Raw genomic sequence first — 26,091 nt, forward strand, 5'->3', positions numbered from 1 at the left:
CCTGCCTTTGCTCCTATCTGAGTTTTTAAAAGAAAAGGGCAGGAGTGGTTCAAGCTGGACTTTGCCTCTAAGAGGTTACAGAAAGAAGATGAGCTGCTCTGTCATGGTGAGATAACTTTTTTTCCTCTGTGTTGGAACTAGAAAAAGAAATACTACGTGATGTGAGCAGGACCAAACTGAATTCTTCAGCAGCAGGTGAGACAGACTTCCTGCCCCCTCCTCAAGACAACATTGGAGCAGAACCCTGGGGCAGCCAGCAGGGGCTGCTCAGACCCTCTGGCTCAAAGGCAAAGCACAAAACTCTGAGAAAGATCTGTACAAGCATTTATTCTCAGAAACAATGGACTAAAAAGAGGCACTGGAGGTGTAGCCCTTACACTGTGTGCTAACTCAATCTGATTTTCCTTCTCCCTTGCTGATCGCTTTGGAAGGCACTCAGAGGCAAAGTCCTGGCGGAAGAGCCCAGCTAAGCACTGCTCAAGCACTGGTGGCAAAGCTGCTGCTGATGCCACACTGCTGACCCTTTGTAGCAGGCTGGAGGAGCTGCTGTCAGAGTGCACGTCCCTCTGTGCGGCTCCGTGCCGCGCGCCGAACCTCCTTCATGTCGTAGGCCCAGGCTTGTTCCAGCCCCTGCCCAATGGTGCTGCTTGGGGTCCAGCAGGGGAAGGGAAAGCGACCAGCCACCACACGTGCCTCATCGGGGAGTTCTGCCAGGAGTTTGGCAGCCAGGGGGGGCTTCTGGGGAGAGAGAGACAGCCGAGGCCGGGTGGCCTTAGGGAAGTGTCACCGTGCTGCAGTGACCCACTTGCTGTCCCATAGCAAAATGGTTCCCAAGTGGTCCCCAAAAGCAGCGGTGTCCAATGGCCCTTCCATAGCACAGGATGGGCTGGCTCTGTGATTTTCTTCACCTCCAGTCTCCTATTTTGGGCCTTATTCTGTGCTCATATTATTCTTTGCTCATATTCCAGATCTTCTCTCTTTCCTAAGGACAACCTCCCTGCTAGGCTTGCTGAGGACAGCAGCATCTCAGCACACGGACTTACCACGCTGGGAGCCAGGAACACAATCACGTTGTAGCAATCGGAAAGATTCGCCTTTAAAAAGAAGGAAAAGGGGAATGAAAGAAGCAAAAGGCTTTTGGAGGATAAGTATGGGAGCACTGCTGAGTGCTGTGAGCCTTAAGGCAAGCAAAGATGCCATGGAATTGAATATTCCAAGCCAGAAGGGACCTGAAGGATCATTGAGTCAAAGCTCCTGGCTGATGCCCTGCACAGCCACTGTCCCATGCAGCTGTTACCTTCCACAGATCCTGCTTCAGGAAGGAAACCTTCCCCTCATATCCAGCCTTGCGGGCCCGGTACCTGGCAAGCCACAGCAGCCAGGGGTTGAGCTCATAGCCAACAGCCGGCCGGAGTCCTTGCTTGTAAGCTTCAACCACCTGGGGGGTGAGAGAACAGGGGCTGAAATGAAGCTGTTGGGTTTGGGACCCGGAGACCTCCCCACTGCTCCCTCCTGCCCTGGGCACTGGGGACACAGATGTGTATCAGGGTGTATATAGGGATCGTGGATGGATAGAGGGGAGTGCAGGTGGTGCCTCTATGGGGCACAGAGGGGTATATGGGTGTGTTGGTGTGTATGGGAGTGTACCTGGGGGGGCACCTTGGGGCAGCCTTCCAGCACCAGCCCTAGTGGGAGCTTGCTGGGTGCAGCACTGCGGCCCTGGGGATCTCTGCACCGGGGAAGCCCTTGAGGTTCCCTCCCTCACCGGGGTCCCCCTTCTCCCCCCTTACGAGTCGGCCGTCCCCAGAACCCAGATCCGCCGTCTTCCCCGTGCGGCCTCGCAGCAGCCCCATCACGTTGGCCACTTGCTGGGCGCTGGATGGCACGTATGGCACCTGGAGGCAAACGGCAGGGCGGGGAGATCCACCCTGCGCCCAGCCCGCCGAGCAGAGGGGATCCCACCTGGGGGGGCTTTAGGGGGTACCTGCAGGTGCAGCGGCACCCGGCGGAAACCAGGCATGAGCACGGCAGCCCACACGGCGTAGGCAGCCAGGCCGGTGGTGGCCGCCAGCTGCAGCAGCCCCCGGCCCCCCAGGGCCTCCCCCTGCAGCTGCCCCGCCAGCTCGTCCAGCGCCTCCGCGTCCATTGCTGCCGGAAGGGGCGGCCCCCACAACACCCGGGCCTTCCGTTGCCTGCGTGGCCACGCGCCCGCTGGGTGCCTTTCATCTGCTGCTCGGCTGCCGGCTCCAAGGCTCTGGCTGCGGCTGCTGAAGGTGGCAGCTCCCGGTGTGGCTGTGAGCGCTTCGCAAGCTTGTATGCACTTCTGTGTGCTCGCACGCACCCGCTCGTGCTTGTGCATGGGTGTGCGACCGAACTTGGAGCTCGGTTAGCTCCCTGCTGCCGCTGGCCCCGTGAGGCTGTGGGAAAATTCCAGCCTGTGGGTCACAGCGGGGGGCCCGTGCCCACCCTCAATTAAAACCCAAACCCAGGAACAATACCACATCAATTAGGGGAGCGGTGCACAAAGGGCAGGCAGCTTCCCAGCCCTGTGCTGGCGGTTGTTGATGCATCATCGCGCTGCACGTCTTACAGACTTCTCCCTGTATCCCCTATGCCCATGGTAGGAATTTTGGGGTGGTTCCCAGCACCCTGACCCCGAGAACCCGGGGCCAACCCAGAATCCTAAGGGGAGCCCCATGTCCCGGCGATGGGGTGACATTGCTGTGCTCCCAGGCGCTGCTCGGTGTCGTTCAGCCCCCATTAAGCACATGTCCCAGAGCAGCGATGGGAGCAGGGCACGCCATGGGGACAAAAGGCCGTTTTTAATATTGATATCTATTTATATTTGCATAGATGAAGCACCTCTCGCCATGTGGATAAACATTCTTGAAAACCTCCTTGCTGTTTATACGCAAGAAGTCGCCCATGGCCGTGTCCCTGTACAGCACCACTGCATGGCATGGGGCTCAATGGCAGAGGGGCGGTGGGAGCTGCCCTTCCCTCCCCCTCAGTGCTGTGAGACAGCCCCAGCATGGCTGCAGCCAAATGGGACATGGGGATCACTCCAATTTTCTGCAGCTTGCTGGCAGGTGGAGCCAATTAGGCTGAGAGCGAGCAGAAAATCGGGGAAATAGGATCCAGGGGCTCAGGGCTGGGGCTTTGGGCAGCACAGCGAGGGGAGAAGGAGGGGGGAAAACCTCAGGGTGCAGCTTGAGCCCCCCAGGATGCCAGAGAGAGGGTAATGAACGAAGCCATTCCCACACACAGGGTGCTGGGGGTTGTGCCATGGTGCAGGGTTGAGCAGGTGGCCATGCGTGGGGAGCGTTGGAGTTCCAGTGCCTCTCATCCCTGGTTGCTCCCCCCGCCGAGGCCACAGCGGCTGCAAAGCAGCTCCAAGAGCTGGGAATTTGTCACTATGCGCTGGGAAAGCTCCTTCCCACCAGCTGTCAGCATCGCCGGGGGTCCCAGGGGTCGGATTTGGTGTGGTTAAAGCTGGAGGGGAGCTGCGAGGCAGAGCCCAGGGCTTGGGATGGGCATCCTCCACTAGTGCTGCACATAGGTACCCAAAATGCCCCATCCTGCCTTGATGCTGGGCAGCCTCTGGCCCTGGGGGGGCTCATCCTGACCCTATGGGGCATTCCTGACTCCAGAGGCATCATCCTAACCCAATGGATTACCCATAACCCCATGAACATTATCCAGTTCTACAGGACATCCCCTAACCCTGAGGTCATCATCCTGTCCCTATGGGGCATCCCTGGTCCCAGCAACGTTATCCAATCCTGTAGGGCACCCCCTAACCCCGGGGACACCATCCAACCCCGCGGCACATCTCCCAGCCCCACGGCATCCCCAGGTCCCAGAGCGCTGTGTGCAGTGAGGACATGGGGACAGAAGGGAAGGGGGAAGCAGACACGAGATGGGCCGTCCATCCCCCTGTCCATCCTCCTGCTCGGGGCGGGCTGCGCACAGCCGGCCGCCTTTGTGCGTTCCTTTGTGCCCCGGGATTCGCGCGTCCCGGCTTTTATCTGGCGGTCTGGAAGGGGGGGAGGAACGGGGGGTTGGGGGGGGGGGGGGAGAGCGGGAGGGTAGAAAAGGGCTGGGGGGGAGAAAGTGGCGCGAAACGGCCGCTCCCTTTGTGCGGTGGGGATGGCGACAGGGGCTTTGGGGACACTGTCACACTGCATTTTGCCCAAGGGGCTCCTCGATTGCGGTGGCTCTGAGGTCCCCTGTGCTGGAACACTGAGTTGTGTAGGGGGGGTCAGCTTGTGGGTTGTCCCCCGGCCCCCCCATTTGGCACAACCATTGGGACAATGGGGACAGCAGTCACCTCCAGACCCCCATCCTGTGTCCGGTTGGCACAAAACCCCTTGCCACGCCGCCATCCTCACCATCACAGCACCTCTCACCTTGTTTTCCGCCCTGCGGAGGAAACACGAACAGAATGGAGCCTGCTCACTGCAGCTCTGCCCGCTGCTTGGTGCCAAGGGGCCGTTTGGCTGAAGGTGGGCTTTGGGGGGGGGGGGGACGCTGAGAGGACAGGGATGCCAGGACCACGGTGCCACCCCCAAGACCCAACTCACCATCACCATCCCCAACCCACATGGTGGTGACACCGTGACACCTCCTGTAGGAAGCCCCGGCCCGGCGCCGCAGGGAAGCAGGAGTGGGCGGCCCCGACCCGGGGCAGAGGGCACCAAAAACACCACCGAAAATCCGTGTTGGAGAGAAAGCAGAGCCGCAGCCTTTTCCGCTGCAGCGGAACGATCTGATTTGGCCAAATAAACAGAGAGGGAGAAAAACAAGGGATTCGGTCGCCGGACAGAAAGCCGCCGGATGCTCGGAGCATTACGTGCAATAATTTCAGCGACAGGAATGTGCTGGGGTCACAGGAGCCGGGATTGCGTGGGCAGCGCGGGGCCCTTTGTGTGCGCTCCTTTATTGCTTTTCCACCTCCCTCCTCCAGATTTCCCACTCCTTCCCAATCTGCCCCCCATTTTGGGGCTCTGTCCCAACCCCCCAATCCCTGCATGGCCCCGAACAACAGCATAAAATCATCGAGGAAAACCATATCGTGTCCTGCGCCATCCGCGCAGCTGCGCTCTCGTTTCTCCCATCGTTTCATCCGCACGCCCATATTTTAATTAAGCTCCAAATCCATCAGGAGCGGTTTGTGGATGGGGAAGAGGAGCTGTGGGGCTGGGCCGGGCACAATGGGGCCTTGTGGCTGTGGGCTCTGATGAGATCGGTGCTGACAGCAGCAACACGGGGGGGCCGACCAAGGGAAGAGCAATTTGGAAATAGCAGTATGTATCTACACACATCTATGCGTTCCTAGAGGTGCCTGCAGCCCTGCAGGGTGCGGGATGCTGGGCCGTGCACCACAGTGCTCAGTGCCCATCTGTCACCACTCGGTTAAAGAAGGCCACAAACGTGACAAATACAGCTTAGTTTATATATATATATATATATATAAAAGGAAAAAAAAAAAATAATCACGAATTTGGTATCGTTATAACTTTAGTGCACATACGATGCCCCCCCCCCTCAACGCTTCGAAATCCCCCCCCTGCCCAGGTGTGGTGGCACCGGGAAGCCACTGTGGAGCCACGGCCCCGTGGTGTCCCCATGCGGGCGGTGGCACAGCCCCACCTCTCCCTGCTCCCGTCCCCTTTCTGCACTCAGCACTTTGGTTCTTTTGGGGACCCTCCGTGCCACCTCTGCTCCCTCCTCAGCTTCGCTCCTTCAGCCTCGCTCCTCCTGCTCTCCCCTCCACCCGTGTCCCCTGTCACCCTTAGGACCAGGGCACGGCTTTCCATCTCCGCAGTCCCCCTTCCACCCTCAACGCTGCCGATCCACCTCCTCTCCCTGCTGTCACCACTGCGCTGTGCCACCGCTCTCCTCACGCCCTGCAGTATCCCCACACCTGCAATGACCCCTCAGCCCCCAGGACCCCCAGCCCAGAGCACCCTTCTGCAACCCCCCAGGGTCACACACTGGGAAAATCCCATCCTATCCTGCAGGATTTTCACAGGGCTGTCCCCACCCACCGTGCTCCCACGTCCCTACGTGCCTGTCCCTGCAGACAGCATGCAGCCCCTTCCTCGTGGCGATGCCCCCAGCATCCCAGGGCAGCGGGAGGTGGCTGAGATAAACACATTTTCCAGTGTCTCTCGAGCAGGGATGCTCCCAAGCTGGGGGCTGCCCACCCCGAGCCGCTCAGTCCACAGGGAACTCGCAGGGGTTTTGCCTCCTGCGCCGGGCGCCCTCGTAGATGCGCTGGAAGTCCTTGTAGCGGGGAGCGCAGCTGAGCCATGCCTCACCAAAGTGCAGCCACCCCGTGAAGAGGAAGGTGCCGGGCCCCGGCCGCACACCGCAGCGCAGAGGGGTGCGGATGCTGCCTGCCGCCCGCCCCGGCCGCCCTCCGGTTTGGAAGAGGGGGAATTTCTGGCGGTGGATGCGGACGGCGCTCACCCCGATGACGGATTCCTGCAGCTCTGCGTCGTTGGAGACGCTGTGGATGGAACCACGGACCACTGAGGGGGAAGGCAGAGAGGGATGAGTGTGCACCTGCCCCCATCCCCATCCCATCCCTGTCTCCATGCCCTTCCTCTTTCTTATCCCCATCCTCACATCCTCATCCTTTTTTCCTTCCCCAGCTCCATCCCCTTCCCCATTCTTATCCCTATCCTCTTCCCCTTCTCTGTCCTGATCGCCATTCCCACTTCCATCCCCATTCCTTATTCCCATTCCCCATTCCTGTTCCCATCACCATCCCTGTCCCCATTCCCATTTCTATTCCTTTTCCCCATTCCCTTCCCCATTCCTGACCTCATCCCTGTACCCATCCCCATCTCCATCATTACCCTTATTCCTGTCCCCATTCCTGTTCCCCATTCTTGTTCCTTTTCCCCATTCCCATCCTCGTCCCCATCCCCCAGCTGCCTCAGGGACCCTCTGCAGGCTGGTGCAGCAGCAGAGTGAAGGGGAACACACGGCCCCATGTGGATGCAGAATGGGGCCATGACATATGAGAGCAGCATGGGGCACCACAGCCATACCACGGGCTGGATGAGGACAACACGAGGCTCTCGAAGCAGCACTGCCCCATCACCCCATCCTTACAGCATCCCACTTTGTATTTCCCTCCCTCCTCCTGAGCCCAAGGATGCGCTCACCAAAGTCACTAGTGCAAATGGCCATCAGGAGCTCGGTGTCGTTGCACGGCCGGCACAGCCCTGCAATAACCAAACACCGTTGTCACCGCAGCGTGCCCGCACCACGAGGGGAGAGAAATCCCCCTTTTCAAGTGGTTTTCCCACTTGGAGCACCCGAAGATGTTCTCACCTTCGGCAGGCAAAGCGGGCCGGGCGAGCCAATCCCCCCGCAGCTCATAGCGGAAGGCAGCGATGCGGCGGCTGATGTCACGCTGCGGGGTGGCCTGCAGGAACAGGGCCACCTGCTCATGGGGTGGCCAGCTGAAACACCTCACACGGGGCCGCGGGGCCACCTCTGCCTCGGGCAGCAGCAGCTCCAGCTCCCCGTCCCGTTCCAGGTAGAGCTGAGCACCCCGGAAGGTGCCGGCCGGCTGAAGGCAGGCGGTGACGTGTCGGGGGTCGCGGCCATCGGAGGTGGTGGCGGGGGGCAGGCGAGGGGCCAGGCGGAGGCGGAGAGCCCCTGTGGGGTACAGCCACTCCAGGGAGCCCTCGGCGCAGCGCAGGGTGAGCTGCTCCACGCTGCCGACCTCCTGTGACAGGCCGCTGCAAGGCACCGGGTACGGGGTCAGCAGGACCCCGAGAGCAGACCCCGATCCCTGACCCACCCGAGGTGCCCGCATGTGGGAGCGTGGAAACCCCAAAGAGAAATGCTAGACCTTGACGCCTCGGCTTTGGGGTGCGGTTCGGTGATTTATCCCCATCTGGGGATGTTTCCTGCCTGTTCTTGCCCTCCTTGTCCCCAGATCCACCCCATTCCTTTTGCCCTTTCTGGGCGGACTTTCAGGTGCTGGGATCTCTGGGTTGGGGAGATGGAGGGGGGATCACCTCGTTCTCTGCTCTTGTGGGATTCGGGTTCTCACGTTCCCAGCTCAGCGTTTTGCCGCTCCTGGCGCCGGGGCCAAGCAGCGAGCCGGGGAAAACGGGGCCGCCTTTAAGGTCGGGGGGAGCTGGGGCGGCCGCTTTGTCCGGACCGAGGCGCGGGCGGCTGCGCGGCCCCGTGGCCCCGCCGCAGCCCCTCCTGCCGGGCCCCCGCTCTTTGTTCCCGAGTTCGGCGCCTTTCCGGGGTGGGAAAAGGCCCCGGGGAGAGTTTTTGGGGTCTCGGGGAGAATTTTAGGGCCTCAGCAGCCATTCCGACCAACCAATCGCGGGGCTGTAGGGAGCGGGGACGCCGCGTGGAGAGGATGGAGGAACGCACGGGTGAGTGGGGGGCAGATGTGGAAAGGCAGCTCGGAACCCCCCCAGGCTGAGGGCAGCTTTTTGGGGCTTCGGTTCGAGCGAGGAAACTGAGGCAGGGAGAAATCCGAGGACTCAGCCTTAGGAGATGCACGGGGCTCTCTTCGCCACCGGGACCGGGATTGGGATGGGGACTGAGGTCGGGATCAGAACGGAGATTGGGATCGGGCTGAGCCCTGCCTCGCGCATCCCGGAGCTTACCTCCCCCTCCAGCTGCACTGATCCGCCGAGAAGCTGCCGAGGGCAGCGGCCAGCCCGGCTAAGCACAGCGCCCACAGAGCCCGCATGGCCGCTCCGGGGCTCCGGGCTCCCGGCAGCGGCGGCCCCGGGGGCGGCGGAGGCGGCGGCGGCCCCGGCCGTGGCCGCGGATCGCAGCGCGCTGGGGAATTTTGGGGGGGGTGGGAACGGGGGGGCCAATCAGCGCCGCGCCCCCAAACTTTGAGCCAATAGGGGCGGAGGGGCGGGGTTGTCCCCCCCTCACCTTCCCCCCCCCCCCAAACCTCCACCCCGAGCATCCCACGCGGGGAGCGGGGATCGGTTCACCACCTCCGGGGGACCCCAGGGCATAGGGGGGGGTGGCACCGGTCATCCCATCCCCACATCCCCCCATAAGCCAGGGATTGCCTCCCCACGGAGGGGATTTTCTCGAGAAGGGGCTGCAGCGTGTGAAGCTGGTCCCACCCTGGGACCCCCAATCCCATCCCCAAATCGCCCTTTGGAAGGATTTCCCCCCAATTTGGACAGCCGCTATCAGCATCTGGCCGCCAGCCACGCATCTGCATCTCCTCCCTCTCCCCTTCTTCCGCGAGCTGTTCCCCATTATGGCATTTTTATTTTATTTTCCCTTCAGACACCATTGTGCCGGGCTCACAAACCCTGCAATTAATTAAGTTTCCATCGAGTGACAGCCCGCCAAAATGTTTGAAATAAACACGGAACAATTGGGATGCGATGATACAGGCGGAGAACAAAGTCCCCGGAGAGAGGGTGGAGCCGAATGGAAATGAGGGATTGTAAATTTGGATGGCAGAAAGAAAGAGAAAGGAGGGGAAGAGGAGGGGGCCGGGCACGAGGAGGGGGGAGAGGGATTCAGAGCCCTCCGGCCATGAAATGACACTGAAAGAAGTCAATCTGATGGAATCCGTGGAAAATTAAGGCCGGGAGAGGGTGGATGCCGTGGGAGATGGACAAAGGCAGCAGGGTCAGCACCACTGCCCACCGACCTCCCAGAGCCGGGCCTGAAGTGGGCTGAACCGGGCTGAAATGAGTTGAACTGGGCCTGAACTGGGCCGAAATGAGTTGAAATGGGTCCATACTTGGCTGAACTGGGAAGATGCAAAGCCCCGTGCAGCACAGCACGCGCAGCCCCAGGCCATCATCACTCAGTGAGCCCGAGTGGGGTGAAGCATCCCTGAGGGCAGCCAGAGATGCCACCAAATGAAATGTTTTGGCCCCGTGGCCAACGTCCCTTGGCAGCATCCCCAGGCCGTGTCTATGAACCATCACCCCAATACACCTCCAGTGCTCCCCCTGCCCCCCATGACACTGTGCTGCAGTCCCTTCCACCCCAGCCACCCACCTGCTGCAGGGGCCACCACGCAGCCACCTCCATCATCACCATGCGGGGCCACATGTCCCCACGCTGGGGACATCCTGCCACTGTCACCCCCGTGGCGTCGGCTGCCCGGCTCCCTGCTCCCGGGTCGCTTGGGGTCCCCGAGCTTCTCGGAGCCCCGGGGCCGGGATGCTGCGGGCTCGCAGTGCCCTCTTGTGACTGCGGACACGGCTCTGCATCCCCCCAACCCCGACCCACCCCCCCCCAGCAGGCATTTGTGATCTGCAGGTCTGGGCCTGATCCTGCCTCAGCTCTCCTGTATGCCGGCATAGGGCACAGTGGAGCAGGGTGGGCAGAAACCCTCCGGGGGGGGGGGCAGAGGGGCTGTGAGGTGGGCAGGGGGCTGCAGGGGCTTCTCGGAGGGGAAGGGGCTGGGGCCTGACCCTAAAGGGCTGCTCAGAGTTTGGGGCTCCCCATCCCCTCCTGAAGCTGTGGCTGCGTGGGGAGCTGCTCCTACTGAGCCAAGAGAGCCCGTGGGAACTGCAGCTGCGTGAGGCACCCACATCATCCCCAAAAAATAGCTTGAGAGGCCTCACATTGGCTCCCAGCCTCGCTGGATCCCAAGATCCCAAGACTGAGGGTCCTGGTCCCCGGCCCTATGTGTATCCATGTCCTCTCACAGTGTCCTGAGGGATGTCAGGAGGGAAACTGCATGCTAAGGGTCCCCACGTTGGGGCAGGATCCCTGAGCGAAGGTCCTTGCAGCACGGTGGTGGATCCCACGGCTAAGTGAGGGTTCTCATGTAAGGACAAGATTCCCCATTAGCTGGGTGAGGGTTCACATGGCCGGGTGAGGGACCTCGTTTTGGCGTTGGGTGTCCGCAAGTGAGAGAAGGTTCCCATGGCAGAATGAGGATTTCAGAAGTGGGTGAGGCTCTCAGCAGCAGGATGAGGGGCCCTGTGGCCAGAGGGGGGTCCCCATGGCAGGACAAATGTCCCCCTGGCTGGGTGAGGGTCCTCACAGCCAGGTGATTGTACCCACAGCAAGATGAGGATCCACACCTCTAGGTTCTGCCCTCATCCAACTTCAAGACCTGGAAATATTGCCCTCCATTTGGGGACCACAGGGGTGTGCTGAGCCCCACCGGGGGCAGTAGGGCTGCACCGAGGGCGGCGTCCCCAGGCTGTCCCCACCATCGTCAGCCTCCAAAGCAGAACCCGGCAAGGCTGCCCTGGCACGTGCATCCTCTCCGGCGGCGAATGGAGCTGCCTATTGATTTGCAGGCGGGCTAAAAATAACCCTCATCTCTTCATCCAGAGCTGTGAAAAATCCCCCATCGCTAGGCGACGGGTTACCGGGAGACAGCCATCGCTAGGCGACCGCCGTTGCCGCGGCGACGGCACCCTGCGCACTGCGGTCCAGCTTTGGTACCCACGGTCCGGCTGGCCCGAGGATGCTCGGCCCGTAGCATGGGAACCAAACCCACAGGCCTCCAAGAGCCCCGTGTGGATAGCAGGGGTGGGAGCTGAGTGGGTTCTCACCCACTGCCCACACACCCAGGGGATGCTGCTGGGTGGCTGTTCCCATTGGGGATGTCCCTGTGGGGACAAGGCGTCGCGGGGGGGAAGGACCCCCAGGCCTTTCACTGGGGTCATTGAGGGAGGGACAGATGTGTGACGTGGAAAAGGCCACAGACCAACATGTGCCTGGTCACTGATTCCTCCGGCCCCTTCTTCTGCAGCTGTCACCTGCTGGGCGGGATGGGGGTGGCAGAGGCTGCTCTGTCCCTGCACGAGGGACGCATCTGAGTGCCAGCAGCCCCCAGCCCCAGCAGCTCCTCACACCATCACCCCCGTGGCTGCTGTCCTCCCTTTACACATGGGGCAGAGGCAGTTGCACACTGTGGGGACACAGCAACGCAACACTTCCAGCTGTGGGGTGGGATTATGTGTGTGTATGTGTGTACATCCTCCCCCCAAACACTCTCCCATTGCCAGCAAGAAACCCGACCTGCCTTATAAATAATGGAGGCAGCCAGATCCTGGCAGTTACATCAGCGTCCCCAGGGCCTGGCCGGGTGGCAGCCAGCCTAGCTTACCCCACTACAGTACTGTGTAATGGCAAGGGGTTAAGCACTGTGCCTAAGCCCATTCCTTCCAGTTTGGGGAGCTGGGCCCCACGTTGGAGTTGCTGAGTGGGTGCAGAGCTGGGCAAGACAGGAATAAGTGAGGAAGTGAAGGCATCTGCTCTTCCCTCAGTGCAGGCTCCTGCAGCTTGCCAGGGTTTGGATCATCCCCACTGTGTTGGGGGTGCCAGTGGAACCAAGGCTACCAGCCAAGAGGGTTCAGAACAGGGATTGCCTTTTGCCAGTGTCCTGCTGGGGAGAGAGACAGAGCAAACACCCCTAAGTCCATCCATTCTTCTGTCCACCTAGCCTTCTATCCCTCCATCTGTCCATTCATCCCTCCCTCCATTCATCTGCTCCTGCATCCATCTCTCCATCCTTCCATCCTTCTGGAACCAGATGATCTTTGAAGTCTCTTCCAACCCAAGCCGTTCCACAAGTCAATGATTCTATGATTCTCCTGCATCTCTACCTCCCCACACCTGACCACCCGTCTCTTCTCACATCCATCCCTCCGTCCAACCCTCCATCGCTGCATCTATCCCTCCATCCCTTCATCTTTTCCTCCATCCCTCCATCTATCACTCCAACATCCACGTGTCCCTGCATCCATCCCTCCACCTATTCCTCCACCTATTTATTCCTCTCTCCATCCATCCCTCCGCCCTTTCCTCCCTTCATCCCTCCACCCTTTCATCCCTCCATCCCTCCACCATCCATCGACCCCTCCATCCCTAAATCCATCCCTCCATCTATCCATCCATCCGTCTCTTCCTCCACCCCTCCATCCGTCCCCGCATCCCTCCCTCCCTCCTCCCACCCCCACCCCTCCCTCCGGTGCCTCCCACCCTCCCGTCCCTCCCCGCTGTACGGGGGCTCTCAGCTCCCCGGCTCCTTCCCCCTTCACCTGGTCGCTGCCGTTCGGTGCCGCGGGGACCGGGATCGGTGCGGGGACCTCGGCGCTGCGTTGTCGCTCTCGGCGGCGGTGTCTCTTTAACGGGCGGCTGTACGGACGCGAGAGGCTGCGTGTGCGCGCGTGTGCGCGCGTGTGCGTGTGCGAGCCTCTCGCGGCTGCCCTGCACCGAGCCGGATCCGGCCCTCTCCCCTCCCCACCGCTGTTTTGTTTTTTTTTTGTTGGTTTTTTTTTTGTGTGTGTGTGGTTTTTTTTTTTGTCGGCTTGAGGCCGAGCGGCAGCGAGCACCCATCTTCCTCCTCTTCTCTCTTCCTTCTCCTCCTCCTCGAGGTTTCCTCGCGCAGGAAAGGAGCGGCTGTCCGCGCACGGCATGGCATGAGCTGGGAGAGCTGGAGGTAAGGGATCGCTTATTTATTGTTTGCGGGGGTTGTTTTGTTTTTCTCTTTTATTATTATTATTGATGATGATGATGATGGTGATGGTGATTTGCTCTCGGGAAACCATTGCGACACAAAGCCCGCACATCGCCGTACGGCCCCGGCGGGCGGGGAGGGGGCTGGGGCCGCAGCCCCCGGTGCAGCATCCCGCTGCACCGTTATATAACGGCGGCGGAGTGAGCCCCGTGCTCCCGGCCGGGGGGAAGGAGAGGGAGAAGGTAACGGAGGGGCCCCTCTCCGTTCCACTCGCCTCCCTTCCCCCCTCCGTCCCCCCCCAAACGGGGGCCCAGAAGGCAGGGAGTGGGCTGGCATCGGCTGTCCTGTAGGGAGGCTTTGGGATGAGTGCGGTTGTCAGCATGGAGAGAGAGGTAGGGTGGGGGGTTGTTGCCTTGTTGCCTGCTTTCTGATCCCCCTCCCCCCGCCCCCCAAGTTCCTGAAGCACCCCCTCAGGCTGCTCACCCTCCTCCATGGTTCTGTAGGGTAAAAGAGAATGGCACCTCTGGAGCTGTATCCCCTGGCACCCTAAAGCCTATTAGCCTTGGACCCCTGCATCCTAGCACTCTAGCACAGTTGGACCCCATTATCCTGCTACCCTGATACCTTAAATTCCCAGCACCCCATCATTCCAGCATCCCATCACCCTGATATCCCAACCACCCAGGACCCTGGCACTTCAACACTGTGGGATCCCAGCAACTTGGAAATCTAAAATCCCAGCACCCCGTTACCCTGGTGCCCCAGCACCCTTGCGCCTTATCATCCTGGCACCCCTACATCCGAGCACCATTAAACCATGGGACTCCAGTGCCCTGATCCTGCAGCATGCCATCATCCCAACACCCCACCATGGAAACACACCAACAGTATAAGACTCCTGGCACCTTAAAACCTCATAACACTGTCACTCTGTCATCCTGTCATCCCAACACACTGGCACCCCAGCACGGTGGGATCCCAACAGGCTGGTCCACTAAAATCCCTACACTCCATCCCCCTTTCACACTCTGGTATCCAAGCAGTGTGGCATCCCAACATCTTGGCATCTCAGCACCCCAATAGCCTGACATAACGGTACACCAGCATCCTGGTACCCTATCACCCTAAAACCCCAGCACCTTGTCACCCCCCACTTGGGCATCCTGCTCTCCAGAACCTCTTCACTCTGTCACCTTGACTCCCCAACACTCTGAAACCTCAGCAACCTGGCATCCCAATGCCTCAACAACACCCCAGCAACAACGGTGGGATTTTCCTCTGTTCTGGGCTGCTACAAGCCATGGAGTCTGGGAACAACACATTGCCATCACCGTCACTCCTGGAGGCCAATGGGACACAGAGAGGCAGGGCTAGACCCTAGGGATGAGGCACACAGGGGTGATCCCTACAGCAGGATCCCAGCTCTGCGTGGGGCACCCCACAGTGGCTATGGAAGCCCCACAGAGGGAGCGAGGCTGCTTGTGCTGGGTCAGGCTGAGCCAGATGATGGGGGAACCGAGGCACAAGGTTGGTGAGCTGTAACCAGAGCCCCCATGGCCTCAGCGATGTGGGGGGGTCTGAGATTACTATCAGGATTAATTTGGTTCCACTGTGCCCCACTGGCAGGATGTGATGGTGTCCCAATGGCAGACTGGAATGCTTCCATGGTAGGGGAGCTCTGACAGGGGTACTGGGCCAAGGGCAGGAGGCTTTGGGGCACTCTGTGAGTGCGGAGCAAGAGATGCACAGTGCTGGCATTTCCCCTCCTCTGGAAGCTCAGTGCTGATTTCACTCCAGCTACCAGGAAGAGGGAGGGAGGTGGCTTTGGAGTGGGGAGGACTCGCTTCAGCATCCATTTTTAATGAGATAGATATCTATTTTTCCCCGAGCTGGCTTCCCCCACATCGATCCCTGCTCCATCCTCCAGGCCTGTTTTCCTCTCTGTTGCAGTGGGGATGTGGTGGCTGAGCTTTCCCAGTACTGGGAACCTCCTGGCTCCCCAAATCCCACTTCTGGGGGTGCTGGGGTCCTTGTTCAAGCTGGGGCTGGGGATGGCATGTGGGAAGGCAAATGGGATAATAGGGTCCTCTGTTCCCTCCAGAGGAGCCGCCTCCATGTTGCACACCCCATGGGAACATGGCATGACAGAAGGGAGGCCAGGGCTCTTGGGAACCCATTGCTTTTGGGGCTAGTAGCTGTGCTCATGCTGTGCAGGCAGCAGAATGGAATGTGCAGGCAAGCGCAGATCCTTTGGCAGCTTCTTATCCATTCCGAGTCCCTGCCCACCCATCATGGGACTGCACACATTCTTCAGGTGCTCTGGGGATGGGAGAGCATTCAGGGAAAGGGCAGGAAAGCAGAAAAATGTTCCTGGGGTTTCTCTCTGCTGGAGCTTTGTCCAGCTCCTGGACAAGCAGGTGGTTCTGGGGCTGCCTCCTGGCCCCATCACACAGCGTCAACACTGATGGTTGGTGGGGAAATTGAGGCAGGTGGGTGAGAGGACATGGAGCACCGGGGCTGCGCTGCCTCCCCTCCTTGCAACAGGGCTGTGATGTTGGTCAGAGGCCAGAATCTAACAACTTTCTGAGTTTATGTCAGCACTGAGCAACTCCAGCACCCTGCAGCAGAAGTCCTGTGGCTCAGCACTGCCTCCCTGCCCTGATGTCCCACTAGTTCCCTCAGCACTATTCAGTCACGCTCTGCGTTCTCTCAGGTCCCGCAGTTCTGTGTCTGTGGCAGGGCTCAGGCTGGGCTGGTAGCCTTGGGAGAGGCTGATATTGGTGCTGGATTGGTGCTGGTCCCTTCCATCATGGGCACCTGTGGCCAAGACCTTCTCAGGGCCTCAGATCTGTGGTGCAGAGAGCTTCAGGATGTCACACTGGCCTGGCAAAAAGGCTTCACTGTGTGGTCATTGCCACGTCCAGAATGATGAACACGTCTGAAGGCCCTGGAAGAGGCACTTGTCCCAGCAGTACCAAGGAAGTGCACTGATGTCCCAGGAACAGCCACAGGTTGGCTCATCTCTCCTCTATGAGACCCTTAATCAGAACTCAGGGCCTTTCCTTTATGTCTGGGCACTCTGTTCCTGGGACAAAAAGGGGCAAGGAGCAGAGCTACAGCATGCCCAGCTCCCTCAAATGAGCACACTCTGGCTGTTACGCAACAGGAGCTGCTCTCCCAACACAACACCTTGGTTAATGGGGAGCAGGGAGAAACTTAGCTGAGGCACATGGAAGCATGAGCATCCTCCCTTCAGCAGTGAGGCCTGGTATTCCTGAAGGAGGCTGGAGGAGGTGAGCCCAGGTCAGCCACAGTCACCACCTGACTCTGTCCACATCTGTGCACATGTGCATAGAGGTTTGTTGACAACCATCACTGGATGTGGAGTCTGAGGCTCCTTGTGGAACACGGAGCTGCCTGGGATAGGAAGGAAGTCAATGCCTAATGTATTTGGGAGATTTGGGCCTCAGCAGCAGCGCACCACAAAGTTACATACTCCAGGCCATGCTCAGCTCTCCAAATTAACCAGACAAATCCCCACTCCTGGGGAAAATCATTGTGTGGAACAGCTATGGCCAGAACCAGTGCTGCTCCTTGCCTTCCTGGAGGCTTAGGATGGGCTGGCATAGAGTGGGGCTAGCATCACCTCCCACGCGGGCTGGGATCACGCTGAAGTGATAAACCCTGGGAAGAACGTGGGAAAAGTGTGTAGCAGCCAGAGGGGACCCTACTGCCTGCTGCAGGGAACTTTGGCCTTTGAGTGTTTTCCTAGGGCCCCCTGAACCTTTTTATCTACTGCAAGGTGGGATGAGCTCATTGGCATCACTGGGAGAGGAACAGGAGAGCTGCGCTATTCTCTCTAGTTTCTCAAGGACCTCTCAGGATAATCCTAGGAAGGAGTTTCCCAGCTCCCATCGTACAAGCAGGTCTCTGGGCCAAGCAACAGAGAGCAGAACACGGTCTTTTCCTCACCATGAATTCCTGGTTTATGCTGCAGCGTTCGTCCTGCAACACACGGTGCTGAGCTTGGAGCTGTGCTCTGAGCCTCTCTCCCAGCTGACGTGTGAGTCCTGAGCTCCAGAGCTCTGATCCACATGTGCACACGCAGATGTGCATGTACAGGCAGCCTCTCTGCATCTAAACACACTAGCTGCCCCTCCATCTCTAGGGGAGCAAGGGGCTCTTTGGGGGATTCAGTGCCTCCTCTACATTGCCAAGGTGATCCAAGCACACTGAGAGGACAGCCATGCATATGCCTGACTACACACTGCACGGACAGTGGGCTGAACTGATGCAGTCAAAGAGACAACTTGCACACTGCTGAACACTGCTGGGAAAGGCAATCTTTATAGAAGGATATCTTTATTATTACCATGTGCTTTGGTCTACAGGTTCTTCTGCCACCAAAGCAAGAGCCAGCATGGCATTGTTGGTTCAGGTTGTTGTGCACATTTGGTGGTTTGGGGCAGCTGTTACCCTTGATACCACTGGACAAAAGCTTTGGCTGTGTGTTCTGCCACAGCACTGTGTCTCGGGTGTGTTTTCTCTGCCTGTAGAGCAACTTGATTTGCTGCATTAGTAAAAATAGATGGGCTAATGAATTCAGCTGATGCAACCCTGCGTGAGTGTGTGTGTGCATGCGCTTATCTCTGTTTGTGTGTGTATATGTGCATGTATATGTGTGTCTCAGTACCAAGGCTCATGCAAGGTGCATCCACCAGCCCCTAGGGCTCTGATGTGTGTGTGTGTGCGTGTCCAAGCATATCTGTTTGTGTGTGTGTGTGCAGGAAGCCGTGAGCGATGGCTGCTTGCTGCCGAGCAACTCTCTGTCACCGAAGCAGTAGCTCTACAAAAATAATTTTGCATCAGCCTTGGATTCTGTCAATGCAATAAAAGGGCTGCAGGGAGGCTAGCAGGGCAGCAGGAGCCCTTCACAGGGGCCTGGTGGGGGAGCAGGAGGGGCTTCACAGGGAGTGGTGAGGAAGCAGGGGGGGGATAGCAAAGGGGAGATAGCGGGGGGGGGCAGCAGGGGGGATAACGGGGGATAGCAAAGGCAATAGGGGTCTGTCAGGCCGTTTTGAGGGGTGTTTCTGCAGGATGCTGCTGCCCCGAGGCCGGCGGGGCAGGCCGCTGTCCGCGGTGCTGAACGGGGGCCGGTGTCGCTGACCGCGGTGCTGAACGGGCCGGTGTCGCTGTCCGTGGTGCTGAATGGGGAGGCGAGCTGTGTGGCCGTGCGCGGTGCTGGCCGCTGCCAGGACCTCTGTCCGCAGTGCTGAACGGGACTCGGACCTCGACCCCGTCGATCTCCATGGACCACCGAGCCCTGCCAGCCCTGAGTCTCCGGTGTGCCCTGAGCTGCCCCGATGGCCCAGAGCTCACAGTGGCCATAAAATCTGGATGCAGCTGGACTGCAGTCTGACCTAGTGTATCTCTGCCACAGCCTGGGCTCTCTAAGTGAGCCCGTACGTACACGAGGGTGGCACTAGCAGGTGACTGTCCACCCCAGCTGTTTCTTGAGGTTCTCATCCCTCATCACTAACACGTGGAGACAGTAAATTCGCCAATGGTTTGGACAAGTGTTCTCTTCCTGGGTACTTTTGTCTTATCCTTCCCAGCTTCATCATCTGCGTAATGTTTGTAGTGACACACTCTTAGACCCCCTTCTTTCTTCTCTCTTCCTGCGTCAATTCCACCCCCCACAACTGCATCATCACTCATTGTGGATGAGAAAGCCCTCATGAATGGAGTGATTTCTCTGCAATAACATTTCCTGTGAAATGCGCACCCTGGAATGAATTTGTGAGACTAAAAGACCTTGCCCTTTGCTTTTGTCAAGTTTCCTTCCTCTGTGGATTGAGATTTGGTACAGCTGGCAGACACCTCCCTCCCTGAGGCCTGTGAGAGCAGAGGGGGCTTACACGAGGGTCTCTGAAGCTGAGTCCTTCTTGTGAAGTCCCAAAGTAAGAATGGTTATACCAAGCACTTAGTACTTCTTCTGAGAGAGGATGGAGGGCCAAATCTCTGCTCTTTCGCTGCTTTGGAGTAAAAGTAAAAAGCAAATATGTGCAGATATCTGCAGAACTGTGGGTGCATCAGAAGGGACAAAGGTGTCAAAAGTGGGGATTGAGAGTGCAGGACTCTGTACTGACTTTCCCAAGGCTGTCCAAGTGCATTAGAGGAAGGACCTTGGGAACGGCATGGTGTGCTCCGTGTGTCTCAGTGCACAGAAGCTCTGAAGGATGGACTTGCACTTTGTACACTGTACTTGCACTTCGTACAGTGGAGCAATGTGGCCTCCCCTCTGGGCCTGAGGAGCCTGTAGGGCTGCTGCTGGGGGCTTTTCAGTAGCAGTGAGGGGCGATTCAAGAGGCAATGGAGAAGTGATTATTAAGCCAACAAGCATCCCCAGCCTGTTCTCCCTGCCACCATCTCCAAGATGCTCTCTTACCCAGGCAAGGTCCTGATGCTTTCAGGCTGACAGAATCCCTGGTTGTCCGTTCTCCAGAGAGATGCAGCCATGTACAGTAAGCCTAGATGGACACAGCCACAACCCTGCCTGCCCAGCTTCCTGCTATCCATGCCTGAAACCTGCCTTTGTCCAGAAGGCCTCCATCCCTGTTGTATTTCTACTTGAAGTGACTTCCCAGCTCATTCATGGTTTGGAATATCTGTGAGACAGACAAGCAGCTTCAGTGCCTGGGGCAGGGGGAGCTATCTCATCTTCTCAAGGCAGAACTGTGAAAACCACCAAGCCCTGCCTTGAGGATGAGCCTCACTCTCAGCTGGTTGTAAATGCTGCCAACACCTCCCTCTGGCTGAATTACAGTCTGATTATCGACAGCATTTGTCTCCTCCCATGGCTGTCCCCTGTGGAAGCCCCCACCCCTGGTTTACCTTCTGATGTCTGGAGACCATGGGCTGCCCCACTCCCACCACCTGACCTCTCCCCAAAGGCAGCCAGCATGGTGAATTGCTCTCTGTGGGCTCTGTGCCGGAGTGACAGCCTTTCTGTGCTGTGCAGTAATTATCTGTTTTGATTTGTGTTGTAGCGCTGTGTTAGACACCCTGGTGCACGTTCTGTTTGCTTCCCTAATTGCTGCCAACCTCAGAGCTGCTGGTTTTAAGTTTCTTCCTTTTCCCCCTCCTCTTCCCCTGCTTTCAAGCAAATTTAGTCAAGCATCTGAGGCCTGAACCCTCTGTAGGGCAGTGTAAGTGAAGGCAGCAGAAGCTGCATCCAAGTGGGAAGTGGCGCCAGGCTGTCTGCTCAGGGCCAGATCCATTCCCGGAGGATGGGCTCTGGTGGTGCCAATGCCACTGTGCTGGGCTGCTGTGGAGAGGTGAGAGGCTTCACCACTGGCTTCTTCCCATCTGCAGGGTGAATGGGCAGAAAACTAGGTCTTAAAGAGAGGGGTAAAGTCTGGGAGAAAGCTGGTGGCGAGTCCTAGGTCTCTCAATTCAGGGGGCTGCTCCCCCACGCAGCAGGGCATGGGGATGATGGGAGGGTTGGAGTAATGGGCTGGGGGCAGCAGGGAGATCTCCAGCTGTGTCCTGGTGTTGTAGGGGCTGTCAGAGTGCAGCATAGAGTCTGGCTTTGGCCAGCACTGTCTCCAGGGTGGAACAGCCCCAAAGCCTGTGTACCTGGGCCACCAGCAACACATGTGGCTCACCAGCCAGCGTGCTACTCTCTTGGTGCCCCCAGTCACTTTCCTGGGGGCAGAAAGTAGGGACACAGCCACAGCCACATCTTGTTTCCTTTCTGCCAGGCTCCCCTCCTCCAGGTCTCAGCCATCCAAAGTATTTTCTCACTTCATTCTCAGCTTTTATTCTGCTTCCGAGGGGGAGCTTGTGACTGTGTTCTCAGGTCCCATTAGCAAGCACAAACTAATGTGCCACTCAGGCATGGCTGTCACTGAGCAGTCCCCATCCCTCAGGACCTGGGAGTGACAGCTCTGTCTCATCCCCACGGGCTCCATTTCTGCAGGCTCTAGCTCCTCCTATGCCCCTGGATGTTTTGGAAGCCCAGGCTCCTACGGCTCCATCTCAAGCTGGGCTCCAAAGGAGATGGGAACCTAGTCCTTTGCAGGGCTTGGTTTGGGTGAGCACTGTGTGCTGGGGCACAGGGTGTTGGCAGAATGGGTATGACACTGGCTCTGTGCCAGTCACTGGCTGGTGGGGGGGGGGGGGCAAGCCCCCATCAATTATTCACCTCTGTATTTATAGAGGGAAATGTAATTAATAATGCATGGTGGGGTGTGGCAGGGCTGTTTGAAAGCCTGTCTGGCTGCATCTGAAATATTTATTGGCTTGCTTTGATGTGGTGCCTCTGCAAGCTATGGCACCCGATCGGCACGGACTCACTGGACAGCATGGCACGTGTGGTCTCTGTCACCCAAGCCGTGCATCCCAGTGAGCCCAGTGCTGGCTGACATCTGCTTACTACCCCTATGTTGCAGAGAGACCCGTGGAAGATGTCGAACCCGAGAAACGGCGACACCAAGCCCCCATGTTTGCCTCGCAATGGACTGGTGAAGATCCCCACACAGCCCAACGGCCTCGGCTCTGCCAGCATCACCAAAGGCACCCCTGCCGTGAAAAACCGCCTGTGCCAGCCTTCCTCCGTGCCTGCCATCCTCAGCCCAGCCTTAGCCCCCCGCAGCGACCTGCCCATCCCCAGCCTGGCCTCGCCGCTGTCCCTGGCCGCTCTGGCTGGCGTCTCGTCCCCTCCCGGCACCTCCTTGGTGGCACTGAACTCGAGCGAGGCCATTCCAGGCTCTGAGCATCCCTCTCCAGAACGGCTGCCTGGCTCACCCTCAGAGAGGCAGCTGGTGGTGGATGAGAAGATCCTCAACCGCCTCTTCTGGTACTTTTCGGCTTGTGAGAAGTGCGTGTTGGCACAGGTGTGCAAGGCGTGGCGGCGAGTGCTCTACCAACCCAAATTTTGGGTGGGTCTGACACCTGTCCTCCACACCAAAGAGCTCTACAATGTCCTGCCTGGTGGCGAGAAGGAGTTTGTCAGCCTGCAGGGCTTTGCTGTGCGGGGTTTTGACGGTTTCTGCCTCGTGGGCGTCTCCGACCTGGACATTTGTGAGTTCATTGACAACTACCCCTTGTCCAAGAAGGGGGTCAAGTCTATGAGCCTTAAAAGGTCAACCATCACGGATGCAGGGCTGGAGGTAGGTGGCCTCAGCGCCAGTGAGGTTGCCAGGGACTGGGGTTGGGTTAGATGCCGGAAAGGTGGCACCATGGGTTGCTCTGAAGAGATGTCCCCATGAGTGCACCTAATGCTGTCTCCAGAGTCTGTTTGCACCCACGGTGAAGGCAAGGTTTGGGGGACAATGCTTGATTCCCTGCCACGTGGCAATGCTGCCAGGCTTTGGCACAACATGTCCAGATGTGTCAATCCACAAGCACTACGGCACCTGGAAACAAGCATGCTGCAGTCTGCATGAGCGAGAGCTTTCTCCTTCCCCAGCAAGGGCATGGCCCAGTCATCAGCAGGCAGACAACACCAGCACCCTACTTGTCCCTCTGCCCATGACCTGGGATCCAGGAGGGAGCAAGGCTGCTCTCCCAAGCTTTTGGGGAAGGATGTTCATCCCCATTACCCACGGGAACACCTACAGCCTTTACCTATCCCTTCCAGGAAGGAGCAGCTGTGTGAAGCTGTGGCTGGGCAGTGGGAAGAAGCAAAGAGCAATGGGATGACGCCTGATGAGCGATGAGGGAATGGCTTGGAGCTGAATCAGGGGAGGGTCATGGTGGGACTTAGGAAAATGTTCTTCACCAGAGGGTGCTGGGCATGCAACATGCTCCCCAAGGCAGTGGGGAGCTGCCAGAGTTCAAGAAGTGTTGGGATAGTGCTCTCAAACGTAGGGTTTGGGTGGCCATGTGTGGAGTCAGCAGTTGGACTCGGTGACCCTTGTGGGTCCCTTCCAATTCGGGATGTTCAGTGATTCTAGGATTCCGTGATTCTATGGTTCTCTGATTCTGTGCTGCCCCTGGCCAGGTGATGCTGGAGCAGATGCAGGGTGTGGTGCGGCTGGAGCTGTCAGGCTGCAACGACTTCACGGAGGCCGGGCTGTGGTCGAGCCTCAACGCCCGCATCACAGCGCTGAGCGTCAGCGACTGCATCAACGTGGCTGATGATGCCATCGCAGCCATCTCACAGCTCCTGCCCAACCTTGCCGAGCTCAACCTGCAAGCTTACCATGTGACGGACACGGCTCTCGCCTACTTCACCGCCAAGCAGGGTTACACCACGCATACCCTGCGCCTCAATTCCTGTTGGGAGATCACCAACCACGGCGTGGTCAACATGGTGCACAGCTTGCCCAACCTGAGTGTCCTCAGCCTCTCGGGCTGCTCCAAGGTGACAGATGATGGCGTGGAGCTGGTGGCTGAGAACCTGCGCAAGCTACGCAGCCTTGACCTGTCCTGGTGCCCTCGCATCACTGACATGGCCCTGGAGTACATCGCCTGTGACCTGCACAAGCTGGAGGAGCTGGTGCTCGACAGGTACAGGAGGGTGCCGAGGGTGATGGTGCAGCAGGGTGGCCGTGGGCTGGGGACAATTCATCTGCTTGTCCTATGTCTCCACAGGTGTGTGCGGATCACTGACACTGGTCTCAGCTACCTGTCCACCATGTCATCCCTGAGGAGCCTTTACCTGCGCTGGTGCTGCCAGGTAGGGGAGAACTAGGGCTGTGCTGCCCACACTGGGAGCCCATGATTGTGTCCACAGTGCTGGTGGCATCGGGCTGGGATGGGAGGGGAAATCAGGATGCTGCAATGGGTTTGCAGCAGAGCCCTGGGAAGACAGGTGATGTGGGGCTGAAAGTATGGGGAGAGATGCAGGACATCTGCAGGCTCAGCAGGGCTCAGCTCCATCATTCTGTTCCATCCCCCATTCCATCACTCTGCCCCACCGTCGTGTCCCACCATCATGTCCCACCACCATGTTCCACCTCCACATAGAATCATAGAATCACTCAGGTTGGAAAAGACCTTGAAGATCATCAAGTCCAACCATGACCTAACCATATTCCCTAACTAACAACCCTCTGCTAAATCGTGTCCCATCAATCACCTGCTCAGCTGCAAGGTCATCGAGTAGCACCCACCTGATGGGGAACAGCCCATCACCCTATTGCATTCCCCCATTCCATTACTCTAACCCAACATATTGCTCCACCACCCTACTCCATCACTCAGTCCCACCACTCTGCTCCACTCAGCCATGAGATCCATGGGTGCTGTACCCCATTTTTGGCACCTCTGCCTGTCTTCATCCTGGTCCCACTCCTGTTTCTTTTACAGGTGCAGGACTTTGGCCTGAAGCACCTCCTGGGCATGGGCAGCCTACGCCTCCTGTCTCTTGCTGGTGAGACCTGTGCATGAGGTGACGTGGGGCTGGGGGTGTCTGGGAATGGGGACAAGGACAGTCCCTGGGAACAGAAATGAGGGCCCCCATGATGGCAGGCTTCCCGCAGCCCAGGGAACCTCAAGTCCTGCGGCACCCACATGGGGGTACAGGGAAGGGGATGGGGACAAGGATGGGAACACCATGGTGACAGTGACATTGTCCACCTGCAGGCTGCCCCTTGTTGACCACCACGGGCCTCTCAGGGCTGGTACAGCTGCAGGAGCTGGAGGAGCTGGAGCTCACCAACTGCCCCGGAGCCACTCCAGAGCTCTTCAAGTACTTCTCCCAGCACCTGCCCTGCTGCATGGTCATCGAGTAGCGTCCACCTGATGGGGACCAGCCCCCCTAAACCCAGCTGCGGCGGCACCCAACCCATTTCTTCCCATCAGCAGGATTAGGGGGGGTGCAAAAGACGCTGCCCATTCAACTGACCCACATGTAAAGCCCCCGCCTCGACGACCTGGATGCCAGCACCCCCCCCCCCCCCCACTTGCCACCGAGGGGCCTGGGCGTGGCAAGAGGAGATCCCTGCTTTTTGGCACCCATGGGTGCTGCACGGATGGGAGCCTGGGACCCCCTGCACAGAGCCATGGGCACCCCCGGATGGGAGAAACAAGCCAACCCCCCCGTGCTGTGCGTCCCCCCTCACCCATCCATAGGATGCTTTCCTCCACCCTCGCATGCTCGCTTGCTTCAGTCTCGTGGCACAGCAGGGGGGACAGTGACAAGTGGCACCCGCCACCCTGCTGCCACCCAGCCCCTCCGCACAGCTCTCCTAGTTGGGCCGTGGTCTCCCTCCCCCCCTCAAACATCACTGTGCCCCATTTCCACTGGGGACAGTGGGGCAACATCCCCTTGATGCTAGGGGCTGCCATCCCTTTACTGCCTGGGGAACATGGAGGGATGTGGGGCCACCGCCGCTGTGGCCACTCAATGTCCAGAGGTAATTCATCTGTCTGGGATGGGTCCCACTGTCCCCATGGGGCTGGGGGTCCGGCCCTGTGCCCCGCTGCGGCTCGCAGGTGGCACGGGGACAGCGGGGTCACCGAGCGAAGGCGGGGGGACGTCACCTCGAGATGCAACGCCGCTTCTTCCAGACCTAAAGCCATCGCCTGGGTGCCACCAAACCGCCCCAACTGCAGGGCCCAGCCAGCACCTCGGGGTGCCCCACGTGTTGGGAGCTGGGGGCTGAGCCGGCACGGGGTATGGGCAC

The 26,091-nt window shown here is 58.9% G+C and overlaps 3 protein-coding genes across 5 annotated transcripts; 1 reads left to right on the forward strand and 2 right to left on the reverse strand.

Annotated features, from left to right (window-relative positions):
• Positions 1 to 388: 388 nt before the first annotated feature.
• Positions 389 to 2,146, reverse strand: ANTKMT (adenine nucleotide translocase lysine methyltransferase; the record flags this gene model as incomplete). 3 transcript variants are annotated; one of them, XM_079543134.1, is made up of 5 exons in its annotated part: positions 389 to 738; positions 1,044 to 1,094; positions 1,298 to 1,438; positions 1,791 to 1,895; positions 1,985 to 2,146. In XM_079543134.1, 5 exons carry the CDS (start codon positions 2,144 to 2,146, stop codon positions 550 to 552), a joined length of 648 nt encoding a protein of 215 aa, XP_079399260.1. In that variant the 3' UTR covers positions 389 to 549. The 3 variants fall into 3 exon arrangements, with proteins under 3 accessions (XP_079399260.1, XP_079399261.1, XP_079399262.1); XM_079543135.1 differs by lacking the exon at positions 1,791 to 1,895; XM_079543136.1 differs by lacking the exon at positions 1,298 to 1,438.
• Positions 2,147 to 6,219: 4,073 nt separating this feature from the next.
• METRN (meteorin, glial cell differentiation regulator) lies at positions 6,220 to 8,737 on the reverse strand (the record flags this gene model as incomplete). Its single annotated transcript, XM_079542899.1, has 4 exons — positions 6,220 to 6,536; positions 7,179 to 7,238; positions 7,348 to 7,760; positions 8,652 to 8,737. The coding sequence occupies 4 exons, from the start codon at positions 8,735 to 8,737 to the stop codon at positions 6,220 to 6,222; spliced, it is 876 nt and encodes a 291-aa protein (XP_079399025.1).
• Positions 8,738 to 21,924: 13,187 nt separating this feature from the next.
• On the forward strand, positions 21,925 to 25,197 carry FBXL16 (F-box and leucine rich repeat protein 16; the record flags this gene model as incomplete). The annotated part of the gene is made up of 5 exons (XM_079542904.1): positions 21,925 to 22,629; positions 23,463 to 23,971; positions 24,056 to 24,140; positions 24,773 to 24,836; positions 25,049 to 25,197. The coding sequence occupies 5 exons, from the start codon at positions 21,925 to 21,927 to the stop codon at positions 25,195 to 25,197; spliced, it is 1,512 nt and encodes a 503-aa protein (XP_079399030.1).
• Positions 25,198 to 26,091: the final 894 nt, after the last annotated feature.

This window comes from Tetrao urogallus (assembly GCF_951394365.1).
Source record: "Tetrao urogallus genome assembly, chromosome: 15".
Lineage (NCBI taxonomy): Eukaryota > Metazoa > Chordata > Aves > Galliformes > Phasianidae > Tetrao > Tetrao urogallus.